The sequence below is a fragment of the Ptychodera flava genome, chromosome 18, assembly GCF_041260155.1.
Source record: "Ptychodera flava strain L36383 chromosome 18, AS_Pfla_20210202, whole genome shotgun sequence".
Lineage (NCBI taxonomy): Eukaryota > Metazoa > Hemichordata > Enteropneusta > Ptychoderidae > Ptychodera > Ptychodera flava.
Window position 1 is genome coordinate 13,345,119 of NC_091945.1, and position 20,275 is coordinate 13,365,393.

Here is a 20,275-nt window from a genome sequence, read left to right on the forward strand (position 1 = left end):
ATCATCCTTTATCTTGTCCTGTCCTATCTCGCTTCACCTTTACCGCAGTGTTAAGACTCGACCATTCCAATGTGAGATATAGGGGTAGCCGGATTAATCGGTTGCGCAAATGGCGGACTACATGCAAATGGTTTTCGTAAGCATGTTCGACTCAGCATGATGTGATTTTCAAAATCACCCGATATTGATAGCAATTTGTAAATTAATTAGCTCAAACACAAAGATTTCGGAACAATTTTGCGAAACAATTGTCTAATGATTGATCGATTTGAAGTTCGTTCTCTCATTTCAGGTGAACTTCACAAAGATGTAAATCGGATAACATAAAAGAAAAGACCCGACATGTGATCCTTGCTTCTGAAACGAGCGAGATTCGAAACAAATAACGTAATTGTAAACTGAGGTTGTGAGAAGCGACGTTTTACATGCAATTCAATGGAACTCACATAAACGGGTTATACACCATTTCGATATTTCTTTTCACTGTACAGAAACAAAATCATGATCATGGACTCGAAGGTATCATTAAGGACATCGCAAGATAAGAAAACATGTTCATCAAGTCGAGGCTTGATATCTACAATACAATAAACTTATACAAATCTGAGTTCGGACAGTCGACATACTGCTTCACTGTGTCTATGTAAATAAAACTCATTTCTCTGACCTTTACGCAAATAATACATAATCGAACATGCAATGCTGCTACCAATCGCAAAACAGCGGCATTCTCTTTACTCCTGTTATAAGACTTCATATTTAAAGTCAAGAGACTCGTGTAAATCATTACATACGATGAATTTCAGTGGACTTTCCCGAAGAAACCGAGTGAGTGATCAGTTGTCATTTGTTAAACCAGGGTCCTGTCGATACCGCCGTCTTTTGCGCCACTTTTGGTGTACCCGAGCGCAAATCTGTGGCACGTGACTCAAGTTATGAGATCGAGGCAGAGATATATATATAACGATAAGCAGATTAAGATAGGCTTGTCGTGACTCATGCGGGGACCGGCAAATTATCAAATAACGCCTTGTGACAACGTACAAGTGCAGCTACAATACATGAACAAAATGCTCATCTATCACTACGGATACTTTGTACGAAAACTACTTAATGCTACTTAATATGGCGCTGCACGTAACATAGTTTTTTTCGAATTTATATATTTCTCATCTAAGATGACAAGGAAACCCTCTCATACTGTATATTTTCAAAAGACAGAGAATCTTATGTTCAATATGGTAGCAGTAGTTTACTCAAGGATGAAGAGAGTATATATTTGGGGTAGAAAACCTCAATTTTGGTGTTAATGATAAAATTAATTTAAGTAAAAAAGTTGATACTATTTTCTGAAATTTAATTAATATTTCGCTTTAGACAAGAGTATATATATATAGAAAAAAAATCCGACCATTTTATTTTGCATAAGTATAATTCTAAACAGGCAGGGTTTGAAAAATTGACACCCAAAGTGATTAAAATCATGATAAGCAAAATTAAAATGCCTCTAATTCAAAATGGAAAAACTTTATTGTCAAAGAAAATAACCATTTTGTCAACAAAATACCATTTTGTTATACACTATTTAAGAACATCATGGAAAAATTTCACAAAATTTAACCCAACCGTTGAAATCTTGAAATTGACAGAAGAGAGAAGCCAGGAAACCGGGTGATTTGCATAAATTTGCATACATTAACCCTTCTCTATCACCCAACTTATCCATGTACGACTGCTTGACAACCAATAGTTTAATCTTGGACAACAAATTACTTAAAATGGCATGAATCTTGACAAAAAAGTGATTTTGAGAAAAACACGGGGTGATATGTGCGACGCCACCTTAAAGGCCAGGGACTTGATCCCCGGGATCAAGTTTGTTCTAGTCCGTGAGAGGATTATTGAGTGTCATAGCCGTTTGTTTTCCATTGAAATTGTAATTTAGTAAGTAGATTTCCTTGCAAGACAATCTGACGCCAACACAGGCCTAGTAGTTCGCGCCTCGAAAGTGAAAATACTAAACTTTTGCCCAGACTTTCCTTAATGAAACTTTCAACTGTCTCTCCAAATCCAAAGTAAAATTCAGGGCTCACCGTGCAAATTTTGATATATGAAATTACAATGGCCTCCATGCCTGTGCTTACTCTATGGAGAAAAATGCAATTTTTGATCTTCAAAAAATAAGACGTGGAAAAGGTTTCTTACTGCAAGGCAAAAAATGAACCCCAAAGAGTGGTAGATCGCTGAGAAGAATGGTAAAAATCCGAGAGTCCAAATATGTATCCCCGAGGCGCATCTTATCTTTATATTTGCGCAGTTTTTTGAACAGATTAATTTATTCCAAAATTAATGGAAAATTAAATTAAATGTGCGAAACTATGGAAATGTACGAAACTATGGAAATGTTGGACCAATAAACGTTAAAACTATTGTCTGAAAAATAGACATTTAGCTGAAAAGAAGAGAAAAAAAGATATTAATAAAATCATAGGAATGCTTTTAAGACGCATATACACCTCAAATATAACCAGACCTGAAAAACTCAGTCGTGAAATCATCAATATGATCATCATCCTATGAATGAAATACGTCGAGGCATGTAATAGTCTCTTTCAATGCCCTCTTACATATGCCTATTTGTACCTCCGCTAATTTTTGCAATTATTTCCCATTGTTCAAGCCCCTCATTTCTGTCCTCATCCGATATAGCGGAACTTGGCTTCGTATCAGTGCTGAACACAGCAGTATCATATTTATTTTAGACAGTGTTGACAGTACATCATCAACCCACTTGCATGGTAAACCATCAGTTTGATTCTCTTCAGTTTTCCGCCTTCACATCAAAACAGATCGACAAGTCGAAACGCTTTCACTGAAATAGAACATTTCAACCAAAACAAGTTTCTTAATTTGCACCTTGTTAATTTTAAAGGGACAAAGTCGGCCATTTTTCATGAATTTTGTTTGATACGAGATACTATTTATATTGTTTGACATGTTGAAAGATACTGAATGAATTGGTCACCATGCATATATTTGACCCCGGTTTTAGACGAATTAAAGGGACAAAGTCGGCCATTTTTCATGAATTTTGTTTGATACGAGATACTACTTATATTGTTTGACATGTTGAAATATACTGGATGAATGGGTGACCATGCATATATTCGACCCTGGTTTTAGACAAACTAAATGAAACCATCGCAAAAATGAATTAATGGTCATGACCATTAATTCATTTTCGCGATGGTTTCATGTATCGTGTCTAAAACCGGGGTCGAATATATGCATGGTCACCCATTCATTCAGTTTCTTCCAACATGTAAAACAATATAAGTACTTAAATAGTATCTCGTATCAAACAAGATTCATGAAAAATGTCCGACTTTGTCCCTTTAAATGAAACCATCGCGATAATGAATTAATGGTTATGACTGATGGCATGTTCATGGAAAGACTACACACTGTGTATCAAAATTTTTGCAATCTGCTGAAATATTTTTCTCCCTCCTCAATAAACGAAAAGTACAAACAGTGTTCATGTGATAGAAATTTCTCCCCTTCGGCTCAAAGTCATATTGCTCCGCGAAAACCGTGACTCTCACTTCCGATGACGTCCAACAAATAACCACTGTTTGTTTCTTCCCAACTCCTTACCTTTACATTGTCATATATAAGGTTTGCTCTGCTAAAAATTCGCTCGCCGGTTTCGCTCATCGGTTAGTTCGCAAGAAAAATCTGAGGAACAGTATTCCTTCACAGACATGGCTTTACATGTGATAAATTGTTTAATATTAATATCATAAAAGTGGATGTTATTAATTATATGACTCGTTTGGAATATACGACATCCCCTTAGCTAAATTTTGCGAACAAAATTTACATAATTTATTAGAAGTCGAACGTTAATGTCATGAAAAATGCAAGATATACTAAACTGGCTGATTCTTACATGAATTTTATATATTTATACTTTTTGTTAATTTCAGATTACTTCACTTTTTATGTCAAAATATATAGTTTTGGCCATTGGGCCTCCAATGAATATTTCAAAATCATGCTGTGTTTTTTCTTGAGGGTCTATGCTTAAATGAATGGAATTCGAAATGTCAATATCATAAAATTCTCAATCTAAATTAGTAAGGCATTGACTCTATTTTCATTCTAACAATTTGCCTGATTAAAGGCCTTACATGTACATATGTGGGATGAATGAAGGGCTACGGAATGCGCCTCGGGGACAGATATTCAGACTCTCAAGAAAGTTAATATACAATTCTTTTCTGATCTACCACTTTTTGGAGTTCATTTTAAAGCTGTGGGTGTAAGAAAACTTTTCGCGGCTGTCTTAGTTCTGAAAATCGAAAGTTTTATTTTTCTCCATAGAGTTTAGACAGGGATGGTGGCTACTTATGAATTTCAAAATCGGTAAAATTTATCTTGAGTAGGCCTAAATTTAGGCCTAATTGAATTGTTTCTCTCGTACCAAAATTTGTACGGTGACCGTGACCCCCGATTTCTATTCGTGATTTTGAAGGAGAATAGTAGATGAAATTTTCTTTGAGGAAACTTTGAGCAAAAGTTTAAGTCTTTCATTTTCGAGGCGCATACTGTCACTACAGAATGTCACCTGCTTGATCTAGCAGCCTTCTTATGATCTATTCTGATCTTACTCCAAAGTGTCCCCAGAATCATGGATACAAGCCTTGCCGTTCACTTCCCCACATATTCCTTATAAACATATATTCGTATTGTAGCCAGAATTCTAACGTGTAGAATAAATAAGGTTTGGATGATACGAAATACTAACTTCGCTACAGTAGGGCGTTTTCTAGAGCGCCTGGTAGTTCGCCTCCCTCCCGGGGACTCGGAGACTGCACTGTGCAACACTGGCACAACCACACAGTAAGTGAGGTTACCCACAATTCCCCTTGAATTGTTCACTCAGACATTTTTTGCCAAAGGCTTTTTTAATTTTATCAGTTTCTTAACAATTTTTATCTCACAATTTAAGTTCAGGATTATTTGTTAAAACTATGTTCCAAAATTATTGATTATGATTGAAATTCAAGAGTAAATTGAATGAGAAGTCGATGTTTGGAGGTGCTAAAAATTGCACACTTGTCAAGATAAAGTTATCAGCAACTAAGATGGTCTCATCATACCACCTGTCAGACATACAAATTTCCTTTGTTACGAACATTAAAAAAAATCAATACCCTTTCTTTTGCCAACACAGATGCAACTTATTCCCTTAGTTTCCTTGAAAATATTGTGTATGGCTGTCAAAAATCTATGTCGACAAAATTACAAAATTGCTATCTCCTCCGCGGAAAAGGGGTTGATCTTCTCATTATTCACAGTGAGAAATCAGAAAATTATGATTATCAGAACTATGTTGCCAGAATTTTGAAATATGGACTGAGTTGTTCTGTGTACAGAAGAAATTTGCTTCAGTTCAGTGAGTGATCTCTGTGTGTACAGATCATGGAGAATTGTGGGTAGCCTCACTTACTGTGGACCATGAACATGACTCCCTACCGATCACGATGGATGAGGAAATGTCGTCGCCTGATGGCGCTCGCAATCACCTCCTCGTATCTGCCGTGACCTCAGAACTGGCGACCTTGTCTGTAGCAGTGGATAGTGAAGGAACGTTCCATGTTTCCACCACAAAGGATCCTCATTTTTGAGGTAAGGTTGCAACGTGGCACATTATGTTACAATGTTAGTAACCGCAGCTCAGACACGGTACCATGACCGTGTTTGGCTGGCTACATTTGCCTGTGCTGAATGCCGCACATTGGTAGTAGTAGCCTAGTAGTAGTACCGTTTTTGTCGGTTTGCAACCGAGTCGCACACTGCTCAGGACACGGGGCCAAGCTGCAGGGCCGGGCTGGCGTGCTATCTAGTAGTCGTACCTAATATGTATGTGTATCGTTGAAGGCCAATTACCCCATCATCAGACGCGTAGCCGCTTTACAACAAACGGACATGCTCTGCTTGCACTGTACTGGCTATGTGCTGTAAGCGTAACGCCATTTGGCTGTGGCATATATGCGTTTCAAACTATGCGAACAATTTACAAAGCCAAGGACGTATGACATTGACATGGCCGGTTGGCTATTGACACCCCGGTGCATTTATGGGCGGCGGAATTTTTGACGCTAGGTTTTCAATAGCCGATATAGCCATATACGGCTTCTCAAGGCTATTGACACCCCTCCCACAGTCCCTCGTGGGCTATTCAGCTCTGGGACTATTCGCCCCATAGACGAGTGTACATAAGCGAGAAACAACCCAAGTCAGGAAACAAAATGGCTATAAAAACCACGCCATGTCACATTCCGTGTCCGATTTCACTGTGAAAATTAGCAAGTTCATCTATCATGTAACCGTCGATCGTTCCCTATCATTCTCAAAATTCATACCTGGTACTTAATTTGCTTCAAAAACGCTCGTTTCGTGTGATTTTCGGCCGAATTCGACGGACACATCGTCAAAACATAAGCGTGAGCAACATTCCGGGCACCTCTTGGGTACCTCCACTTTACTGACGTTGGCGCCGCCTACCCATGAGGGATGACTGGAATGTTGCTCACGCTTATGTTTTGGCGAGGTGTCTCTCGAACTCGGCCGAAAATCACACGAAATGAGCATTTTGTAAGCAGATCAAGTATAGTGAGGTATGAATTTTCGTGTGATTTTCAGCCGAGTTCAGAAGACACGTCGCCAAAACATAAGGCATGAACAACCTTCCAGTCACCCCTCATGGGTACGCGGCGCTAACGTCAGTAAAGTGGAGGTGCCCAACGTCCACTGTGAGGTGACCAGAATGTTGCTCACGCTTATGTTTTAGCGATATGTCCGTCGAATTCGGCCGAAAATCACACGAAACGAGCGTTTGTGAAGCAAATTAAGTACCAGGTATGAATTTTGAGAATGATAGGGAACAGTCGACGGTTACATGATAGATGAACTTGCTACTTTTCACGGTAAAATCGAACGTCGAAGATGACATGGTGGCACAATCCCTATACGAAATAGCCATTTCATTTCCTGACTTGGGTTGTTTCTCGCTTATGTACACTCATCTATGGGGCGAATAGTCCCAGAGCTGAATAGCCCACGAGGGACTGTGCCCCTCCTGTTCCCCCCTCACCGCAAGTCAGCCCACAGGGGGCTCAGGCTTCTTGTTTATTTGTGTACAAATATAACATTGCAAACGATGCTACAGTGTTTCAATTCAGAAGTAATGATCTCGCAGTTTTTGACAGTTTCATGGTGTTAAAGTAAGACGTAATACATACCGTACACTAGTAAACACCGGTACTAGTAAACCTAGTACCTGTCTAACAATATGTGAAGTATGGAATATCTTTTTGGTCATTGTTGGTATATTTCAATGATTTTTATTAGGGTTGGAGTGCGAGCTGTTTATACAGGCCATACGTGTTGCGATGAATCATACACCAGCTGTCCAATGACAGTTGCCGTTTGAATTTGATTGACGTATAGAGCAGTTTTCTTTTGGGTGTCCGGTTTGTGTCCACCCTTGGTGTTTTATACAAGAACAGTAGCAATACACTTAATTCTGAAAATACTATTTTACCACCAGATGGAAATATAAATATTTATTAAAGGGACACAAGCTGTAACTTGTGGCAAGTTTTTCAGTATTCTGCTTCTGTATATCAACTACCGTGTCTGACCCTAATCCGTTTGTCATGCTGAAATTACGAGTATTCTTTTTGTCAACACAGCTTGTATGTGTGTAGTGATCATTGTTTATTGTTTACAAATGAATTCTAGTCCCGACTTGAATACAATTTTCAACAATAACAATGGAGATTATACTCATATGGGTTGTGTTGATATGTTAAATACTTGGCATGAAATTACAGTTTAGGGATTTAAAGCAGAAAGTGTAGGGAAACCACAAAAAAAAAGTTCTGAAAAAATAGTCAAAAGATACAGCTTATGGAGGTTTAATAATTAATGTGCTATTTATGAACAAGCATAAATGGAAAACAACTATTGCAAAAGATTGAGTGATAGTGCTAGAAAATGAGTACTCATAGTAGGCCTACCAACATTCTTCATCATTCACAAAGCGCATCGCATGGCTACAATCGAAAGATAATGCGTCACAGTGGTGTCAATAGCCAACTTCATGACCAAGGAGTCGATAGCTTGACATATTTCTACAACATTATAACTCTAACCATGGAAAAAAGTAGCATCAACTCATTGAAAATAAAAAATGGACAATGTATCTTTGTTCGATTCTGAAACTCAGGACTCCAGTAGGGGTGGGGGTGTGTCAATAGCCATATGGGTCAGCTCTTGGCTATTGACACCCGGGTGTCAATGGACCCTCCAGTGTATGGCTATTGACACTCAGGTGTTGGCCAAACATACATGTACCTCTGCCCGGCAGGCCCATACCCACAGCCCTGCCATGCAGATACAATAAAATGTCAACCCTAGCTCTTAGCTTACCAGGGAAGTATACCGTCACTTGTGGTTGGATACCCGGGGATGGCTGCTGGTCTGTATTAGAAATTATTTGGTATGCATTAGAAATACATTTCTAATGCATACCATTGGCACAGCGGCAATCACTGTGTATCGAACCACAAGCGTCTGTGGGCTTTCTGTGGTGGGAGGCATAGCCAGTAACATACAGCCCTACAAAGAGGAGATGCTACAAAACAAAATTGGCTGGGATATATCTGCCCTGTTTTGACCCATGATTTGAACACTGCAGCCTTTCTCACAGGGGAATAAGGAATAATTAGTCGTAGCAAGAGTGTAAAAAAAAATCAAATTTATGAATATGAATACTGTTGATAAAATTTAATATTTCTATGATGATCAGTTGTAGGTCAGACCCTCAGAAATATGGTCATTATAATATAGTTACAGCTGTAGCATTGCACAGTTACTTGATCATGCACGGTCACTACTGCCTCAGCAGTCTCTCTAAACAGTACACTATAGGAAGGGGGTTGGCTGTGAGCATCAGTCAGTGCACAGGCCTTTAAATAAATCTTGTTTCTTCACTGCAGCATCTTGATCTCCCAAATTTTTGCCACACAGCAATAGGTTGATAGGTCAAGCATCGAACCATAGACCTTAAAAACAGTTTTTAAGGTCTATGATCGAACTGACATTTATACCCTCTGCAATTCACATGTACCCATAAAGCCTGGACCACAGTCGCTTGTGAATTTATACACGATGGCCAGTGTGCTGTGTGGTCTGCATTTGAAATGTAGGAAGTTTGGAAACAGATAGCCACTACAATCAATCAATCAATCAGTCAATATATATATTATATATATATATATATATATATATATATATATATATATATATATATATATATATATATATATATATATATATATATATATATATATATATATATATATATATATATATATGTATGTATATATATATATATATCTGTCTGTGTGTGTCTGTGTGTGTCTGTGTGTGTCTGTGTGTGTGTACACATATATAGTACTCTTAATAAGACATGTCCTCATATGATTTACCTCATATTTAAATATGATAAATTTATACGATTTTTTTTAAATTAGTGTTTATTTTGTATTACTTGGACATGCATTATATATGCTGTCAATTTACATTTTTTGAGCAAGTCATTTGTTATGCAAATATATTGTGCTAATCTTCTGCCACATCTTCCAGCATTCCGTTGGGAAATACTGATAGGACCAACATATATCCCGTCTCATTGGTATCTTTCTGAAAGCCTATATGTGACAGCACATCCTTCTCCTGTCAGTGTGCTTGCAGTGACATTCCCTGTTTTTGACTCAACTATACTCATCAATGCTTTATGATCCACCGAGCCCCACTCACATGACTCATGTAAAAAAGGGTTCCGTAACAAAAATGTACAGTATATAAGCTACACCATCGTGCAATCGAGGAGCCAAACATCTCCATGGTGCAATTCACATGTTGGGCACTTCAATTACTTCCCCTTTTGCGCATCCATCTAGAAAATATTTACTTATGAGATACATCAAATGGGAGTACAGTGTCACTGACACTATTTTTTCCTGGCATAACAACTATTGACCTGAATTTTACATAATTATCTTTTAGGGTTGGGGGGTTATTGATGCATTGCAACCTTTGCCCTGCTCATCGTCTGGGGCATGGTGCTCGATGTACTACTGCAATCGTCCATTTACATATTTCAGGGTTAATAGTGACATTGTTATTTCTGATATTTCCCTGCAGTGCCTGAATAACAGACTTTTGATATATACTGTCGTTTGATCATCTGCGGAAATTCCATTCCCATCATGGCTTATCAGAAGTCAGTAGTTTTGTTGTTTCAACGATTGGCAACCACGCCATGTAAAAGTCAACTATCGAGGAACATGGCGACATCAGCACGAAAGCTAAAAAAATTCAACAAGCCTCTGAGTGGCTTTGACATGGCTAGATCTGGCGGAATAGCATCCATGTTTAGACTGCCCATTCAGGAAGATGCCCAAGGTAAGGTATGATGTAAAAGATGACAGCACACATGCAGCCAATCAAATGAACTACCTAGAACTGATTTTGAGAATAGAATGCATTTCAGGGACAGATTCAGACTCTGAACTTTTGACAGGGAAGATGTTTCATCTATGGTGCAGATTGAAAGACATTATTCCTTATAGTGTGCGAGTGTATAAATCATGTGAATTACAGTGAATTTCTAAATAGCTTGGAATTACAATGTGCTAGGCTGATTAGAAATAGACATCAAATCAGGTCCAATACTCGTTATCATTCAAGGTAACTAAGAAATTTACCAGTGATAGAAATTAACTCCAACTGCATCCATTGCAAACGTTCTCCTTTGATAGATTTTGCAACAATTTAACCCAATACGACGTCCACTGTTCTCACTCAAAGAACACGAGTGTAGGAAACACCAATCGATGTATTGACTCATACATACTTTACTGAGAAAAAATCCAATCATTAGCGTATTGTGCAGTTTCATCAACGGGGAATGTGATAAAGGCAAGAATGTTCAAACAGTCAGTGTACGGGTGAGTTTTTCAACTGAAGCGCAGCAACACTGACAATGTTAGCTATGGCACAGTGAACGTGGTATTGGGTTAAATTGTTGCAAACTTTGTCGAAGTATAACATTTGTAATGAAAGCAGGTGGCATTGTTTTCTATGGCCAGAAATGTTTTTCTTATCATCCAAGCACATTGTAATTCCACGCTTTTTTTGAAATTCACTTTACATGTACATGAGAGGTGCAGTGTTACGGTGGGTATAATTTGTTTTCCAAGGTATAAACGTTCAAAGACATTCATCAATCTTTTTTCACTCAAGTTCATTCAGCTCTCAAACACCAAGTTGAATTTAGTCAAAATCTGTCAAATTTTGATGAACTTGCTGTATCAATGCTTTTCTTCCGGTGAATGCATTTTTTGAACTTTCACATTTTTATAGATCAGTAACGTTTTCGGCTGCAGGTAATCTGACAGGATTTTTGTCTCTGATTTCACAAATAGGACTGGATGTATGTTATGTTGGCATTCCATTGGATATTGGCGTATCCAATCGTTCCGGTACAAGACTGGGTCCCAGACAGATCCGGACGGAGTCCGTCCTCATCAGAGAGTTCAATGGTGGAACAGGTACAATAATCATCTTTTCTCTTTGCAGCAGACTGTCAGCAGTTATTTACTTTTGTCATTCTTGTTTTTCTGGTTTAAATATTTCTTGATAGATCAATGCAAACCGAATATGAGCACACTGTCCTTGACGTTTGTTTTCGTTTGCTCAGATTTTTCAAAGTGCACCAAAAATCAAAATCACAGTGATATAGAAATTCCAAAAAGTATTAACAAATAAAGCAAATATTGGCAGCTAAGCAAAAACTAGAGCCTATAGAAGGAGATGCATGCATGGTTTTTGATGAATTTACATCATCCTCCCGTCACTTGAGGGCGCTGTCCATGACACCTTTTCTGCCGGCTGATGATTCCTGCTGTCAGAGTAAGATCGCGAGGACCAGCCCCAAAGCTGCAAATCTTTCCATCTAGCATTCTTCCCTTGTATTGACAAACACCAGTAGCTCACTCATCTTCTATGTTGTTAGGGGCTGCACCGTTCGAAACCTTGCAAGTTGCTGACATCGGTGATGCCAATATCAACCTGTATGACTTGAAGAAAGCCTGCCAAGACATCACAGAGTACTATAAAACCAAGATTATGCCTTACAACTGCAAGCCGCTGACTCTAGGTGGCGATCATACACTGTCATATCCAGTACTAAAAGCTGTTGCGGTAAGTTAGAGCAACAAAATTTACACCACAACGAAGGACGTAATTAGCACAAGACAGAGGCTGCATGAATGAAATGAAGCAGCTAGATGAGACAACAAACAATACTTTGAAACAAATATGACTGTGTAATACAAGGCTTCAAATTTAGCAATATATTTGTGGTCAATTTAGTCACATTTGAATGGAAGAAGAATATTCTTTTGGCCATAAACAAAAATATGTGAAAAATATCAATGATAGCTGTCCCTGCCGAAAAAGTGAAATACTGAAAGTCATATTAAAAATTGTCTGCTCACTATGATAAAGCAATAAAGACTTCTGTAATTTTGCAAAGGATGGGGAACATTGATAAATGTTTTTGAAACAGTGATACAACTTCTGCTGTCCCCTATAATCTGGTTACATTGGTGTACTAAGGGGAAACCTGGTAAAATGACTGGCCAGCTTACCACCTTGAGCAAAACACACAATACATGGAAGTGTACCTCCATGGTACATGTCATGTTATTGTGGACTTTTAGGGATTTGTATGGAAGTACGGTCTTTAAAGTTGTTAATTAAATTTGAAAAAATATGTGACAGTTGAACATTTTCTTGATTTCCCAAGTAACAAACGTGACCTGAGGATGACAAATGAATCCAAATGATGAATTATTAGTACCTGATTTATCATTCTCATATGTACATTAGTATCACTTTAATGTTTATGAAGACTATAAAGCACAGCGTTACTCAAAACACATACCACACTGATTTCTATGTGTAGTTTTTGATAGTTATATTACACACAGAGATAAGTGATTCAATTTTTCATCAGGAAAAACATGGCCCAGTTGGTCTTGTCCACATAGATGCGCATGCTGATGTGAGTGATTTAATGTTAGGTGAAAAAATTGCACACGGTACGCCGTTCCGACGATGCGTCGATGATGGACTGCTGGACTGTAAACGTGTTGTACAAATTGGATTACGGGGGTCGATCCAGAACCCTGAATTTCACAAGTGGCAAGTACAACAGGTGAGGACTGCGCAGTTTCGATGTTGGTTCTTTTGCAACATGTGCTCATGGCAAAGATTCTGTCAGTTGACCTTTTCCTTGACCCCTACATGACCTTATAGCTTGGAATTTGATTGTGTGAATCAAGTTTGATTGGAACAATGAGACAAGTGACCATATTCAATGAATTTTTCGCTGATATGTAGGAATACTTTTGAAATAAAAATTAGCATGTTTTGCAGGAAAATCTAGAACTTTGAGTATTATATTCCACAAAAAAATACCACAACATAAGGAGTCAGGAGTCATGAGAAAGGCCTATTTAAAGGCACATAAGCTGTAACTTGTGGCAAGTTTTTCAGTATTCTAGAGCTGCTTCCGTATATCAAGTACCATGTCTGACCCTAACCCATTAGTCATGCTGAAATTTCGAGTGCTCTTTTTGTCAACACAGCTTGTATGTGTGTAGTGATCATTGTCTATTGTTTACAAATGAATTCTAGTCCGGACTTGAATACAATTTTCAACAATAACGATGGAGATTATACTCATATAGGTTGTGTTGATATGCTAAATACTTGGCATTAAATTACAGTTTAGGGATTCAATGCAGAAAGTGTAGGGAAAAACAAAAGTTCTGAAAAAATAGCCAAAGATACAGCTTATGGAACTTTAAGGGTGAATGGAGCTGTTTGCAGGTACAGGTTTGTTCCTAAATATAGCTGTACACATGTGCAACATCAGACACTGTTGCTTGAAATGTGCACAAATCTTGTCAGTGTTGCATGCATGGCTGTTGTTGCAGCTTATAGTCTTAGCCATAAATATGCCTTTTAGTGTTGTTTGAAACATCAACAGTTCCCTATTAAAATGTATTTTTGCTGTACTTGAATGGGTAATTTTCAAAAAATGGTACGTAAATTTGCAGCCAAATATTTACTTTTGCATATTAACGAGAAAACAATTTGCATACAGCCCTATTGTCATGACATCGTCTAGTCTATGACTGCAAACCTTCCAACAACATTATAAAATCTGTGTCCATGTTACATTTATTTTACGATTTGGCATGAAAAGCTGTGTATATAACTTCCCCCCGAAATATCCTATCTCATATTTTTTGAAAAATCACACGTTGTTGTGATCGTCAGCCTTATTAGCTCCGCTGTCAAAGTCACGGAGGTCTGTCCACATTCAGCTTCTTTACAAAGACTGCAGATTCCATTGCTTTGAAATTTAGTGTGCAGGTTCTTAGGGTGACCTGACGCGAGTCAGACTTGTTCAAATATTGGCAGAATTGCATACATGTATTTTTGGGCAATTTTTCCCTTTTTTGCTAAAACCTGCTTTGCATATTTGTGTTTTTGAGGAAAATTGTTGTGCTTTTCGTCAAAAAATCTCCTCTAAACCTGCTCGGCTGATTGGTATAATCTTTGGTATTCAGGTTGTCAGTGGTGACCTACCAGTAAGTCAGGTTTGTTTAACTTGTAGTGAAATTTGCATACTTGTATTTTTGGGACAATTTTCATTCTTGTTTTCATTAAAAAGTCTTCTCCTCCGAAATTGCTTGCCCAATTGCTTTGAAACTTGGTTTTGAGTTAACTTTGATTGGCCCCAGTAAGGTTTGTTCAAATCATACTGGAATTTGCATATTGTATTTTTGGATCGGTTACCTCTTAATTTCTGAACACAAATTGAGATTATATGCCCTGCATCTACGTCCCATGAACAACCACTGATTCTAGGACTTAACTTTTTTTCCCTGAGTAAAAGTTTGATTTCAGTTATGTGAGACTGGTAATTTCCAGAAGACGAATGGCAGTCATCGATATCACACAATGAATCACTCAGTTGTGTTTAGAAGTTGAGAGGTCACCGAACTGTCGTGATGTGCTGCACTAAGCCTCGACCAACAGTTGTACGCTAGAGAAATGGCAGTCTCCAGGTAGTCATGTCGGGTAAAGCTAGAAAAAAGGTGATATTTTGGTGAATTTTGAGCGAATTACAAGTCATGGTGAGTCCCTAACGTGTTGATGAGTGTTGGCAATTTGTAATTCGGATAGAAACTTTTCAAAATATTGTCGAACAAACTTGCACAAAGGATGCTTGCAGGCGGATTTGGACCTTAGTCTATGGAAGTTCCCATAGCTGTGGTGGCGGGGTTAAAAGTCATAAAAGTCAAAACCAGCCAGTAAAAGGCAGGAATCCCGTCTGTACCCACCACAGCTGTGGATCCACAGCTACATGTAGGCATGTGTATGCATTTCTCACTTCAAAATATCAGAGATTTGTTTTCTTCTCTAAATTTCCAGGGTTTTAAAGTTGTACTGGTCGAGGAGTGCTGGCACAAATCCTTGACCCCGCTCATGGAGGAGGTACGCCAACAGATGGGTGATGGTCCTGTGTACATCAGCTTTGACATCGATGCTCTTGATCCTGGCTTTGCACCAGGGACAGGTAAATCACTGTCACACACCTCTATCATTATGCCTTTCATCCCCATCTTCCAATGGAATGGATCAATAAGAAACTAGGTTTAACTACCGGTATATTGATTTTGTAAAAAAGTTATAAGTATTAGTAATGTGACAGGGGTATTCTTTTTTGTGGATCTACCCCGGAATACTTACAAAGTATACAAAGACTAAAATATAGGAGTTTCCAAATTAGTCCCAGCTGCCAACTAACTTTTTCCTTTAAGCAAGACAAGTATATTACCCTTATTTTCAGTGTGATCATTTGTTGCCTTAGGCTGAATTTTCTATTCCCTTTAAAACCTTCCCAAGTAGAATCAAAATAGAAGATTTATTGGTGTCAAATATATTCTATAAATTGCAATACAATTCAATGCTTGACTGAATATGAAAGGTCAAAGGTCACGCTACAATGTAACATGACCACTATTTTTAGCTTGTGCTATGGATGCAAGGTCCATGCAGGAGATATACATGTATGGACCATTTGATTCAAAGGTATCTCTGTAATAAATTTAGTGTTGTATGTAGGAAGACAGTTTAATATGACTTTAATGTGACAGACACACAACAGATGTTGTCAAGTTGATTGCTCATTCATTGTAGATGAATGAGCCATTCATGTTTCATGGATTCTTTTCTTTACTCTCACTTTACTATAAGTATATGAAACAAGCTGTCAATAACACACAAAAGTTCTGTTTCATGTTGTCATTTGAATAGATTGGTGTTAGTGGCAATGACAGATATATGTACAGTATCTCAGTTACAAAACCTTTTTTCATGTCAGGAGTTGCATGTAGGCTTATATAATCATACAGTCAACTATAGACTGCATGGCACTTCATTCAGGTATTTCCAACCACCTTAATACAGACCACAGTAAAGTGCTAATTTAAACAATACATATTCACAAAAACACTCCGAAGTAAGGATAAGTCTTGAAAGTGGCCAATTTAAACAGTGAGACACCATGGATTATGTTAAGTGTTTAATGGTACTTTCTAAATGTGTGCTTGATGTGATACCTTTATTCTGATCTGAAGGTGTTAAGGTAGTATGCGCCTCGAGAGTGAAAGCCTTAAACTTTTGGTGAATATTTCCATAGGGAACCTTTTAACCATTCTCTTTGAAAATCATGAATAAAAATCTTGGGTCACCTTGCAAATTTTGGCACTAGAGAAACAAATAATCCAAGATTTACTGATATTTAAAATTCAAAATGGCGGCCATCCCTGTGTTAACTCTATAATAAAAAATTAAAATTTTCGATTTTCAAAACTCTAAGCAGGTGAAAAGTTTTCTTAGGCACCAAGAGCTTTAAAATGAACCCCCACAAGTGGTATATCAGAAAAGAATTGTAAAAGTTTGAGAGTCTGAATATCTGTCCCCGAGACGTGTTCTACCTTAATGTACACCATTGATAGGCAATGCATGTGGCCTTAGTTGAAAAAGTGTTTGTTGAATGATGGCTGCCATTCTTGGACAAACTGGAAATTGCAGAATCATTGCAATTGCAGAATCATTGCAATTTCAAGTATTAAAACTTTGAGGAATTTTTTTTTGCAGGCACACCCGAAATTGGTGGACTGACTCCAATACAGGGTGTAGAAATCATCAGGGGATGCAGAGGCCTGAATATCGTTGGTGGTGACTTAGTGGAGGTAAGAGCTTAACATTTGTTTGATTTGCTTTGCATGTGGTACAGTGTGTATATGGCATTATTTTTAGCAAGGAAACAGAGAAAAGTCGTGTTGAATCTTTGCAACATTTCTTCCGTTCATTAATGTTATCCTTCTAAAAAATTATGTCTGATCTGTCAGACTTGCGGCATGCCTGATCTGTCAGACCTGCAGCATACCTGATCTGTCAGATCTGCAGTGTGTCTGATCTGTCAGACTTGCAGCGTGCCTCATCTGTCAGACTTGCAGCGTGCCTCATCTGTCAGACTTGCAGCGTGCCTGATCTGTCAGACTTGCAGCGTGCCTCATCTGTCAGACCTGCAGTGTGTCTGATCTGTCAGACTTGCAGTGTGCCTCATCTGTCAGACTTGCAGTGTGCCTGATCTGTCAGACCTGCAGTGTGTCTGATCTGTCAGACTTGCAGTGTGCCTGATCTGTCAGATCTGTCAAAACCATATTGATATGGCAGGTTTAGTCTGTAAAAATCATGTTTACAGTATCTTCGTCTTCAGGACATTCAAATCTTCAAGTCGTTGTTAAAATGCACCATATGGGACATGTTTTGCTTTACTAGTTTTAACCAACTTGATCTGATGGTGAAATATGAACTCGGAAGGTAAAGGGTAAAGTCACTTTTAGTGAGGAATGACACAGTTAAATGCTATTTCAATTTTACATCTCACACTTGATGAAGTCATCTTAATTTCCTCATCGGTATCTGTTCACTGTAAATACTGCCCTCTCAATGTGACAGTCTGTTTTGTATACCGGTGATGTGCGTCATCACTAGGTAACACTGTTAAACTATCTCGGCTGCTTTTAAATACTGACCTGTAGAGGGACAAGTTGGATTTGGTACACTGTTATTACCGAGACATAACATGAATTCACTGACCAAAATATTGCTATGTTTTGTAATCTTGTAGGTATCACCTCCATATGATACAACTGGAACAACAGCCTTGGTAGGAGCTAACCTTCTGTTTGAAATGCTTTGTGTAATGCCAGGAGTGAAGTACTATCCAGTCAAGTAGGGGAGGTTTGACTGAGTGATGTATTTTTATCATAGTATCTCTAAGATACTGGCAGCTTTTACTTCAAGATTCCTCTGTATCTCATCGCAGGAGTTGTAAAGTGTACACACCATAAGCTGGAGCTGATGGTATATTACTAACTTAAAATTTCCCTTTTGTATTGCAGCTTAGTAACGTTGCATTTTCTAATATCAATAAAATCTATCAAGGTATGATTCTGAGCGTTCAACACTTTCAGTTTTTTCTTAAAAATTACATGTGTCAAGTTATCTGGATAAATTTGGTAGCCTAGAGATACTGGATTTAAGAATTGTAAGAGCATTGTTAGAACATTGTATATCAAATGGCAGTGACATTATCCAGGGAAAATATTGTGGACCACATAGGCAGTTTGGGATTTGCTGGTTGTGCTGGAAGAGCTGAGAATCACAAAAAAAGAAAATATGATGTCAATTTACTGAGAAAATCGCGATATTTTGGTATATCACTGATTACACATAACATTCTTAATCGGCAGCGGCTTCTTCAGGAAGTCGAGATGAATTATGTCTATTTAATACTTGTTTAATAACGGTGACTGTACCTAGTGGTCAGAACCATTGACCTTTAACGCTGGTGACTAAGCACAAACTTCAGTAATCATTCTCCTAACATCTCATATCATAACTTCTTGTCAAATTTTTAACAAAAAAATTTTTATATTTGCATGTCTGATACAGCAACGTGTCATTTGAAATCAAATCTGCCACACTCTCCATGGAGAACTATTATAACGTTCACGCGACAGAGTTCAGGTCGTCAGTGAGTTGGCAGTTGCGTTCTCAAGCTAAAGTACACACGCAATATGTTAGCCCTGGGCAGGCCTAATTTGTATAATGTCTAGGGGAAGGGGTTCAGAGTCGACACAAATTTACAAGCCGGCTAAAATTGTGTTTCTACCAATAATACAACGATAGTATCTCAGCTTCATAAGATGAAATAATGTGCAAAATTACTACAGCCGTTCCACAATCCTGTAGACTTTATCACTCTTTCTGCCTATTAGAAATATCTTTTTGCATGTTGTCCAAAAAAGAACTGATGAAAATGTTAGGTATTGCTCAATGCAACTTACGGCCGTGATCCGCATTTTGGTTCACGGATCGTTTAACCATAGACAGTAGTACAGTAGTTCCCCCCTCTACTGTCTATGGTTTAACCAAAGGAATCATCTTCGAAGAAGAGTTTTGTTGTGTGACCTATGTAAATGAACTGTGAAGGGTTTATGTATGGAACCCCGATGGAATTTTAGAAGATAACTAAGCTACATGGCTGAAATGATGTTGTGCACATTTTTTATTTCGAGATTTATATTACAATTTCGCATGCCGCTTTTAATATACGATGGGGAGCGATGCAACTTCGTACATATCCGTCTGTGATGCTGTTTGTTTTACTTTCAGCATAGGACACATTTAGGGAGCGTTCAATTATTATGGCCGGGGATGGGCGGGCAAATTCTTCATGCGCATCAGTCAAATAAGTGAACCCCCTACCCATTGCACCAGAAAATTGATGACCCCCTTTTAAGATGACAAAAATGTCATGACCGCTCCCCCATCCATGCCCCCACATTGCTATAGTAAAGGTGCTCACACAAACACCTCTTCTGGAGGGGGCGATAGAATAAAAAAAAGATTCTCAGATTTTTTCAAATTACCCTCCTTACAATCTCACAAGGTGTTAATGTTCAAATTTGCCCTTCTG

The 20,275-nt window shown here is 38.1% G+C and overlaps 1 protein-coding gene across 1 annotated transcript; it reads left to right on the plus strand.

The window, feature by feature from the left end:
• Positions 1–5,579: 5,579 nt before the first annotated feature.
• On the plus strand, positions 5,580–19,937 carry LOC139116903 (agmatinase, mitochondrial-like). Its single transcript, XM_070679633.1, has 8 exons — positions 5,580–5,694; positions 10,282–10,542; positions 11,565–11,690; positions 12,155–12,342; positions 13,160–13,360; positions 15,652–15,796; positions 17,383–17,477; positions 18,422–19,937. Exons 2-8 carry the CDS (start codon positions 10,347–10,349, stop codon positions 18,527–18,529), a joined length of 1,059 nt encoding a protein of 352 aa, XP_070535734.1. The 5' UTR covers positions 5,580–5,694; positions 10,282–10,346; the 3' UTR covers positions 18,530–19,937.
• The last annotated feature ends 338 nt before the right edge of the window (positions 19,938–20,275 follow it).